Raw genomic sequence first — 11057 nt, forward strand, 5'->3', positions numbered from 1 at the left:
AAACGCTCTCAGTCCTGTCCTGTTCTCTCTCCTTTTGGAGATCCTTCCCCCAAGTCCACAGAAGCCTGAACCTAGGAGAAGGCTGAAATGAAGAGAGGAAAACTGAACAATCTCCTCCCAAATTTGTGGTCATCAGCTGATGTTCTGGTGTCTTGTTGGATCTCTCTTTTTTTTTTTGACGGCCATGTGACCACCAGCACCCTTCTTGACCTAGAAGGCAGATGCAGCCAATAGTGGTTTCTTTAGAGATTAGCACCAGGTTGAGGGGTGAAACAAGCTGAGCAGGTACAACAGAAATGTGGGCCTTGCTTCAATTTCTCACTATCTTTCTTTAAAAAACAACTAGAAGATATTTTTGTGTGTTTTTAAGGGGGAAAAAAAGCCTATCTTTTAGAGACACATACTAAACCATTTACAGATGAAATGATACAATAACTGGGAAATGCTTCAAAATAACATGAAAGCAGGAAGAGACAGTTAGGAAAATGGATGAAAAAGGACTGTCCAGGAGCTCATCATTATTGGAAGCCAGGTGACATGTACGTACATGGGAGTTTGCTATACACTACTCTATTGCTGATATGTTTAAATTTTTCCATAATAAGAAATGAAAAAGACTTGGGGGGGAAAACTTTATCCAAAGAGGAAACAAACAAAAAAACCAGTTGGTCGCTAAATTTTCCAGCAATGTTCAAGAAAATGGGAGCATCATCTGGGCTGATTCCCACTATTTAGTACAATGAGTTTATTAAACAAAATTATAGTTCAGCTTATAAAATTCTCCTTTAGAGTTAAACTCAAATTACCATACACCAGTTACACAATGGTTTTCACCTTTTAAGAATCTGTGCTATTTGCAAAATTTTGAATTAATATTTCTATTTGATGACTTTCTTATACCAACAGAATCTTTTGGAAGCCAAATATTAGGCATATTTCATTTTACTTCAAAAACACTGGACAAAAGAAACGTGAAAATGAAGGATCAGGGAAGTTGAGGAGCTTGCCTTAGGTCACACAGCTAGTAAGTGGCAGAGCCATCGTTGAAACTCAGATCAACTCAGATCTGACTTCCATATGATAATCAGGAGGTTTTTCTGAGTCGCAACTGTTCTTACATTGTTTGGTTCTTTTTAAGGTTCTTACAGACAGTAAGGCTACAGCAGTTATTCTACTGACTAGCACCAGATGCATTCCTCAAAAACACCTGGGAAAACTATTATTAAAAGTATGTTGCATAACATTTAAATATAAATATGGCTTTAAAATGTATAATACTGAGGAATTAACTATAACTTATTTTAGAGCTAAAAGAAAGCAATGATTGGGATATATCTGGTAAATATGCAGCAAATAGAAATTGCCCAATCTAAATACTCTACAATATGAAAAGTACTTCTTTAGCTTAAGGCTTTAAACTTTAAAAATTCAGTTTGCAAACATGAGGGAGGACCTGTAAGTGACTGATGGAGTTTTTTTCCTTGACATGTAATGAGACCTAAATTCTGCGACCCACAGGCTGAAGTTTGCCGTCTGTAGTACCATTTTGTCACAGAACTTAAAAAAGCACATGTTGTGTACAGGTGTATATTTATAAATGTGACCATTAATAAAATATTTCGAACTGTCATTTACACACTGTTTCTGTTATCCCTAAAGTTGAACCTGTTAGTTTGCCTTGAAGTTTAAACAGCTCATGGATTTAAATGAAATGTAACTATTGGGCTAGCTGCTAATTTGTTTACAATGATTAAAAATGCATGTTCAGTATCATTCAAAGATTAGCACAGGTCAGAAATACATTATGAATCAAATCAAAACAATTTTTATGAGATATCTACCTATGTCTAGCCCATAACATAGCAGGTGCTCAATAAATATATGCTAAATAAATTAATTAAAATATAAAAAACAGAACTTAATTCCAGGATAAAAGCTAAAATATATTCAATTCAAATCTATGGCACCTTTTCCTGTCTTTTAACCAACAAAATCATAAATTCTTCATTAAAGTACAGTCTCCTTCTAAGTGTCCATCAACAGATGAATGGATAAAGAAGATGTGGCACATATATACAATGGAATATTACTCAGCCATAAAAAGAAATGAAATTGAGTTATTTGTAGTGAGGTGGATGGACCTAGAGTCTATCATACAGAGTGAAGTAAGTCAGAAAGAGAAAAACAAATACCGTATGCTAACACATATATACGGAATCTAAAAAAAAATAAAGATGTTAAAAAAAAAGTACAGTCTCCTTTAATGTATACAAAAACAATCAAATGTTCTAAATTTCTTAAAAATAGGCAAAATCTTTCAAACTACTGAAAGATGCAGGCTGCCAATGCTAATAAAAGTTTAGGTATATAAACAATTATAAAACTTCTCTTCAAGAGAACTGATAATTCTGCTAAATGTTTTATCTGTCCTGCGTTGCATCTAGCTTATTTAAAAGTAGTACTCTGAGAAGTGGAGCATATATGATAAGATAAGCAAAACTAAGGACTGCTCAAAATCTTTCATAGATACCCAAGCTTTTTGTAGTTATTTTAATTTCCTGATTTTACTCAATATTAGAGATTTTAATTTTATTTTAAATTAAACAAAAAAATGTAAGCTACCTAATACGGCCACATACTTAAAGTACCTTACAATAACCCTTCACTGCTAAGTCTGTGTTCTCAAATTTAAGTGACTTGCTCAAGGTCACACAGCTAACTAGAGTTCAGATCAAACTTAAGTCTGTTTGGATCCAGGGCCTGTGCTTCAGTCTACTATATTTTTGGCCCACACAATAGCTTTTCTCAGTAATTATCCAAGTGTCAGCTTCAGAAACTGATTAAAAATAGGATCTATAGATCCTTTATCTTTCTATTGAGAGTTTTCTGAAAACCTGAAAGTGTAACTCCTTCTGTTCCAATATTATACAATATGATAGAATCTATGCTAACTTTGAAGTAAAAAATTCTATCCTGCTATAAATTTATTATGGTAAAAATATACTTTAATTTCCACAAGAACAATTTTGTTTGAACAATTAAATACAAAATGACTTTTGTCAGGAAAAATTAAAATGAATGCTCATGTTACAAGCTCCCTGCCTTAAAGAGAAATATATTGTCTCATCTGTGATGGGACCAAAAACTGAGGTAAAATATAGTGCTGAAAAAATGTGATAATGGAACCTCAAGCTTATTTTGCTTAATAGAAAGAGCAAAAAAGTCATAAGGAAAATAGATTTAGACTGTAAAAGTCAAAATAGGCATATGTTAACTTTAAGACTACTTTTCCATTTCTTTTTCGTGAACACCAACAAAAATCATTCTCAAAAGCATAAACTCATGAACTAAATAGCATCTTTCTAGTTGCAACTAGCAACAAGCACATTCACTAGGCTTGCAATGACCAGGTTTTTCCTGAAAGATGTTGGAACAGTGTGTTGATCATATTCTATGGCTTCCCTGAAGACACATCAAAAAATAATGAAAAAACTACCCTGCTCAAGTTTCAATTCCATCAGAAAAGCAATTAAACCTAGTTAAAAGGCTTTCTACAAAAAGGTGTAAAATGGTTATCTGGTAGCCTTTTCCCAAACTTTTCCAATATTTCAATTCTGCTGGAGCCAGAACCATCCAACCCATACTTTACAGTTAAAAAAAAAAAAAAAGAGTTTCCCGTCTTCTAATACAGATAAATACAAAGTCAAAGAAAATGTTTCCTATATCCCTCTTGGGACTATATGAGAAAACAAAAAATGTAATAACGTTGCACTTTAGATAATTTTAATATTGATAATTCACCATGACTTTCAGACCTGAAGCGATGCAGTAACTTTCTGTTTTCAGATATAAGATGCCATATATAATTTTGAGGATCAATAAACTGAAAACACAAGGAGAGTTATTAAAGTAACATAAATTATTTGCCTGGTTAAGACAACTTAACAAATCCATGGTGACCAAGTAAGAGCAAATGGGCTCCAAATCCTAAAATGTCTCCCTATCAATCAAGTTTTAGGATCATCTTTGTAACAGATTTTGTCTCACCCCACCTTTCCTTTTTCTTTTCTTTTTTTTTTTTTTCTTTTTGGTCTACTTCTTGGTTCTTAGCTAATGGAGATGGGGGTGTAACTGAGCTGAATCTAAGAGAGTACTAGGATATATAGCATACAATTCTCCTTTACATTCCTGTAAGGACAGAAGATCTAGGTACCCCTCCAAAGAACTGCTATATTCAAATTAATTATTGGCAGGTGCCCCAATATATTATTTGGTTTGGACATTAGGATTCCAGGATGTGTTTGGCAGGATGGGTAGGATTTTTCTCCCCTTAATGTAAGGGTCAAATCATGCCTTTAGTCACATAAACATGGCCCTTGTTTCTTCATTTTGAAATTAAGACAATAAAACTAAGCCTCATAGGGTTGAGAAATCCTATACACGAAGTGAGATAACATATGTGAAAGCACCTAGCTCAGTACCTAGTATATAGTACGTACTAAAATCAAACAAAAAAATATTGATTTGAATATTATTTAATATTTTAAAGTTGATAAATAAATATATTCTATTATTTTCCACTTTCAAAACTTTATAATCAGCTTTTGATCATCAGGTATCAATGATTCACTGTAAAAATGTTTCTCTCATCTTACATGCTTCCGGGAGGCATCTACCACCCCCCCATCTGTAACATGTCTGTGTGAAAAGACACTGTAGTATAATGGTTAAAAGCCAAATCTCATGTGTGAATAGTAATAATAATAATAAAATTTCTACTTCATAGGATTGTTGAATGAATTAAATGAGTTAATACATGTAAAACACTTAGACTATCATAGGCATGTTAGCTATTATTAAATACATATTAGTTTAGTTGTATCTGAAAACTGGATTTCAGGCATGTTATCTGCATCCACATAATGAAAATTTTAAGCTAAGCAAAAATAACTTAGAAACAAATTTTAATACAAAGAAAATCCCAAAATATAATGCCTGTCATATCAGTTATTTAGAGGATTATTCACATATTTGGAATCTTTGCTCCTGCTCCATAAACATGGATGGATAAAAGAGAAGGTTAAGATTGGCCCCCAAAATTAATTTAAAATGTCATCATGAATTTTAATTCACTGTATGTACCCAAACCTGTATTAAACAAATGTAAAAACCATTCTGATTCATTTCAAATTAAAATAAACACTGCCCAGTATTAGTTACATTTCAGGTAAATTATTTCCTTTTAATATAATAATTCCATGCTAGCCTTTGATTGAATACCAATATTATAATATAGCCATGTAAATTCTATCCTGTAATTTCTGTGGTAAATTTTAAGATCTCTCTATAATACCTAAGGAATTCTTTCTAAAAGCAATGGAAATTGAATTACTAATCTATAAAATGTCTTTCCTAAAATTAATAGTGTTTAAGGTAATAAATTTAAATAAGACAGCAGTGTTTAGAAAAAATATGGACTGTGATTGCAGCAGTTTAAATTTCACAGTAGCTTGCTTTAGAATCATAAGGAACTTAGGAATCACCTAGGTCACCACCACCCCCAATTTTATGAAGAAACTGAGGTCCCCAAATGCTATGACACTGATAGGGCCAAGACCACAACCTAGGTGTCTGGGCTCCCAGTCAAATAAATGTTTCTTCAAATCTTTCATATCAGATTTAACCAAGTAATTCATATCAACTCAAAACAGTATTTTTTTGCCAAAGAATTATTCAAAAGAATAATTCTCTAAAACACACACACACACAGAGAACTGCATTCATTTAAGTAAGCACCACGGTACTCAGTTTACTAACTTCTTATATTTTCAAAACCCTATTGGGAATTTCTTGTCATAAAGATTCTTTTCAAATCACTTATTTTTATTGTGTCTTTCAACTCAACCCAATGCCTGCTCTCAGCTCCCCACCTCCCAACCTCTCTCTTTCTCTCTCTTCACTCTCTCACACACAGAAATATACACACTCTCCTAAAAATGGTGGGGATGGTGAAGAGAAAGCAACAACTTAGTTTCTAATCCTACCAAATTTGAGCCAGGTATATTGACTCATCCATTTTCCATCCTCAGCATAATAGACAACAATTCTAAGGGAAGAGTTAGTTTCTAACAGTATCTTTTAGTATCAATCTTAGTCTACTATTATTTCATACACCAGCTTAATCTCTAAGAAACCAACTGATTTTAAAAATTTCACATGTTAAACACATCCCATTAGCTCCATAAAAATATTAATAATGTGCATATACATATAGTTTATTCATTTTCTGAAATTTTTATTTTTTCCCAAAGCAAACCTTTATCAAAAGTCACTAAACTGAGAATGGAAAACAAACTATGAGGTCACATAAATTCATTCTGTCACTTTATAAGTAGCAAAATAAAAAAGTATCTTTAATCCTGAGCCAATCTTAACCCAGTTAAAATGTTGAGGATGCACATGTTAGATTTCTTCAGTTAGGAATATATAAATAATTCATAAAAGTTACCTTTGCATTAAATTTCCCTTAAATTTATGTTCAAAGGAATATCAAAACCAACTTTTTAAAAATAGACTTCTTGGGATTGCCAATGTCTTCAACAGCCTTTCACCTGACCACTGAAGCATGATAATTGCTCTCTTCAGTTTGAGCAAAAACCCTTTCTAAAAACAAAAGCCAACAGCTTTTTTTATACCTGGGCAAAAAAATTATTCAAAAAAAGTTTTTAAACTAGATTTCACCAAATATTTTAAGATACATCCTGATCATTATACCTGAATCCTTAGAGAAGGGATATTTAATTCCTTGGAATGACACAAGGTTCTCTTAGCAAACTTCCCCCGCCCTCTGAGCAAATTATTAATTAAAACAGATAATTCTACTTGTGCTGACATCATATATGGAGACATTGCAATTATTTTGAAATCTGCTTGAGCCTTTGCCAAAAGATCTCTAAAATAACCCTCTAGATATAGCACATGTGTATGTGTACACATGTACGCAGCATTTTTTAATCCTTGCTTTTTAACCTAGAGTTGTACTCTTATCAGCTGTGTGCTCTTGGGCAAGTTATATCTTGCTGATACTCAATTTTATCATCTCTAAAATGGGGATAATAATAGAACTTATCTTGTGGGGTTTGTTCTGAGGACTGATTCAATGTTAGCTTATAACCCATATAAATTTCCTAAACACATATAAATGATCATACCCCCAAAGTATACAAATTTAGTGGGGCATCTGATGTTCAATTAACTATGAAATTCCCTTTATCCTATGTCTATCAACTAGGCTGGCTGCTCATTAATTAAAAAACATGAAACAATGTGACTCTTGCAGAATAAGGATACACTGGTGGCAAGAAAGACAAGTGATCTTTGCCTGGGTCTATTTTTAGGAATGGTTTAATTATCTACAACCCCAGTGTTAACACTAGAAAATAAACAAATGGATGAAAGGCATCATAAAAGAGTCACTCTGAGATCAACAGTTTCATAGTATTCAAAAATAAATGGGGATGAAGAAAATAGTTAGATCATTTCTCTAGCAGTCCTTACTGACACAAGGCAGGCCAGAATTTGCAAAAAGGTTTAACAGGAATTGCCGAATTGATGAATTCAAACTGTTCAGACCGCAGGGTTCAGAGAGGTTTCAGGTTTAAAATATAACCAGTGAGAAAACTATAATTCAATAGCTGGTTTTCTGTGAATCACTACCTTACAGTGGACAAAAATTAATCTGCGAGGTTATATAGTTATGCAAACGGGTAGAAAATGCTCATCAGTTTCCACAATGAAATATATTTATATCTACATTATTTATTCTCACTTAAATAAGTAGGGAAAAACCAACCATGATTCTCTTGTCAGGCTAGAAAGGTATCATGGTTAATAATCATGACATCACTACCTACCTGGTATTCATAATTATGCTAATTTATACGATTATCTAGGGGAAGATAACAATTAGAAATTTACCAAAAAAAAAAAAAAAGCTGAATATTTTGTTCCAAATTATACTCCTCTCCTGCCAAAATAATGTCTGGTAATTAACTCATTTTCTAAGAAGAGCTCTGATATGAATACATACAATTCAAACTCTCTTCGTTACATGATATTACACCCTGCCGTTTCCTTATTTCATCTTAATCTATTAATGGAACATAATCTTACCGGAAAAGGAAAAATGTTGTCAGCCCTGTTCAAGCTATCTTCCATCCAGGATTTAGGAGCAAAGGCAGAGCTGGGGCGAGCGTACTTCTGGAGCTGAATATGATTGCTTGCAAAATTTTTCTTCAAAGGCGAGATGGAGTTCAGGGGCGTTATTCCTCCATTTAGCCCTCTGCGGTGATCTCGGCCTTGGGAACCTCCCCAGCCACCATATCCACCACCTCCTGGGCTCCAGGAAGAAGACGGTGTAGGAGAGGGACTCTGGTAGCTGCTCCATGGAGAGGGGGGCTTGTTAAGATTATTCGCCAAATGAGGCAGCTGGTTAAAAGCAGCATTTCTATGTGTGAAAGGTGGGGGATGGGGACTGGCAGGAGACCTCCTTTGCTGCTGATGCTGGCTGTGATGATGCTGGAAATGAGGGTGATGAGGGTGGTGCTGTGAGAGAGGCCCGATCTGAGGAGAGAAACTGCCTCCGAAGCCAGGGCTGACATGATGGGGAAAATTTTGAAACAACAGAGCACCGTTATTAGCCGAAGCAGCCGGAACCCCTCCCTGGTGAAAGAAACTTGCATCTTCATTGATGATTGTAGAGGAAGAAGGCGCTATCGCTGCTGACCAGTTACTGAAACCAGTAAGAGACGACGCGCTAGATGTCAAGGGTTGGGTTGAAGTACCTAGCCCCGTGGCTTCTTGATAATCAAACCCTGTCAACACCGGTGATTCGATTCTTATTTTCTCCTTCCCGTTGCCATTTTCTGAAGAATTGTCCCCTTGATTTTCTTCAGATTTTGCCTTCTCAGTTTCAGGCAGTATTCCAGCTTCCTGACCTGGACTTGGGGAGAGCTGCTGCTTTTCTAAAGGGTCTTGCTGTTCCTGTTGCTGACTTTTTGCCTTTTCTGATCCCAAGATCTCATCCTGAATGTTATGGGTAGCCGGAGCAGGAAAGAGCCAAGCTGACCCGGCACTGCTGCCATTGGCAGCTGTGTTATTATTTATAAAAGCAGCGGGACTGGGGGTGGCATTTTGGTGATGGTGTGGAGGCTGCAGATGTGGATGGAATCTGACTGGAAAAGCAGATTTATTCCCAGTATTGCTTTGCACTAGCACTCCAAACCCGTAATCCCCCATTTATTATTTTTAGGCTCAGAATCTTATGATAAAAAAAAAAAAACAACAACCTGATGTCTCACGCCTTTGTATCCTCTACCCCAAATTTAAGTTGCTTGTTTGAAATGTCTTATTTTTAGCTAGCTCAAAGATCGCAGCTTATCACCCTAAATAGTTCAGATTTGGAATTCTGGTCTCTGAAAGAAAAAAGAAAAAAACTAAAAAAAAAAAAAATGTCTTAAAACATTGACATGAATCCAACTTATTCTAGGAGGGAATAAAAACGAAGAGGGTAAAAATCAAGTCTTTGGTTAGTAAAATAGGCGCTTTCTTTTTCCAAAGGAAAACGTACATGAATGACAAAAACACAGCTTCTCAAGCATCTATGGATGTAGAAGAATAAGCATTGCGCGGAGTAAAAATATATATATATATAATTTAACAATCACATATGGTCTTCTTCAGCAGTTTAGATTCACTCACATAAAAATTAGAATAGGGCTAAGGGGAGAATACGTTCTTTTCTTGGCAGCCTGGTTAAAAAAATCAGGAATAATTTAAGAACATTATATATTATATATTTATATATATAGATTATATTAGGTTATTTGGGGTGGGAGGCGAATTCCTGGTTGCGGGAGAGGAAATCAGCATTGACTAATGGAAAGATGATTGCAGGGAAGTTTCTGCTGTTCCTGGTCCTGTTTCTGATCTTTCACGGGGTGCAGTTTTGGCCTCTGGGGCTGTTCCTGAAGCTCTGGGTGCAGATCTTGCTGCGGTCGCTGTTCCTGGGGCTCCCCCCGGCCTCCTCTCCCCCATGAAATGGGTTGGAAACACCCGTTTCTCCCTCTTGGGGGTGTCGCGATCAGGACGGATTAGCGAGACTCGACGAGGACAGGCTGGCGGCCCCGGGGTGCGGGGACCAAGGGGGCGACCTGGAAGGTCCTGCGGTTTCGGCCTCTACCCCTCTCTGCGGCTCCGGGGTTTTTTTCCCTCATGGGACCCAGGGGCGGTTTGTTCAGTTCTCTCAGTTCGATTCTCCGCAGGGGGGAAAAAAGAGGAAAAACAGGAAAACCCCACCAGCGTAGTTACTCTAAAAGAGAAGGGCCTTCCCCCCTTTGCTCGCTCTCTCTCTTTTATCCCCCAGATTTTTTAAAAAACTGTAATTTAGAAGGCTTTTGTTTCTCCTCACGGTTGCTGGGCCGTCGTCGCCGCCGCCGTCGCTTTACCCCGGTCCCGCAGTCCCCGCTGTCGTAGTTGCGGACTCCGCCTGGCTCTTCTTCTCTCCTCCTTCCTCCTCTGCTGTCGCCGCTGCCGCCGCCGCCGCCGCCGCTGCCACCGCCTCGCGGTGCCCGGGTTCAGCAGCCGCGGCTGAGTCCTTCTCCTCAGGACCGAGCCGAGTGAAATGACAACCAGCTGGAAAGACCGAGAGACACTTCCGGTTCGAAAAGGGAGGGGTGGGTTAGGGCAGTTACCCCGCCCACCTTCCGAAAGGCCAGTCAGCTGCTAGAATTCAGATTAGGCCACGCCCCTAGGCTTAGGCGCCCTCCCAGGAAGGTCGAAAAGTTATCTCGAGAGACGCCCCTTCCGTCTGCACCTCGCCCAGTGAGGCCTGGCGCCTGGAACCCGCTCCCCCGACCCAGAGTGAGCGCAACTCGTCGCCATCTTTAGTGTGGGCAAAGGACTCCTGCGCTGTTTATCTCTCCTAACCACGTTCTGCAGGAGGAGTATAGCGGGACGCGTGGAAGAGAACGGATTCCTCTAGCACTGCGGTAAAGAGT

General features: G+C 37.2%; 1 protein-coding gene across 1 annotated transcript; it reads right to left on the bottom strand.

Moving 5' to 3' along the window:
- Positions 1 to 8124: 8124 nt before the first annotated feature.
- LOC114484996 (cytoplasmic polyadenylation element-binding protein 4-like) lies at positions 8125 to 10688 on the bottom strand. Its single transcript, XM_055082774.1, has one exon. It carries the CDS (start codon positions 9295 to 9297, stop codon positions 8140 to 8142), a length of 1158 nt encoding a protein of 385 aa, XP_054938749.1. The 5' UTR covers positions 9298 to 10688; the 3' UTR covers positions 8125 to 8139.
- Positions 10689 to 11057: the final 369 nt, after the last annotated feature.

The sequence above is a fragment of the Physeter macrocephalus genome, unplaced genomic scaffold, assembly GCF_002837175.3.
Source record: "Physeter macrocephalus isolate SW-GA unplaced genomic scaffold, ASM283717v5 random_367, whole genome shotgun sequence".
Lineage (NCBI taxonomy): Eukaryota > Metazoa > Chordata > Mammalia > Artiodactyla > Physeteridae > Physeter > Physeter macrocephalus.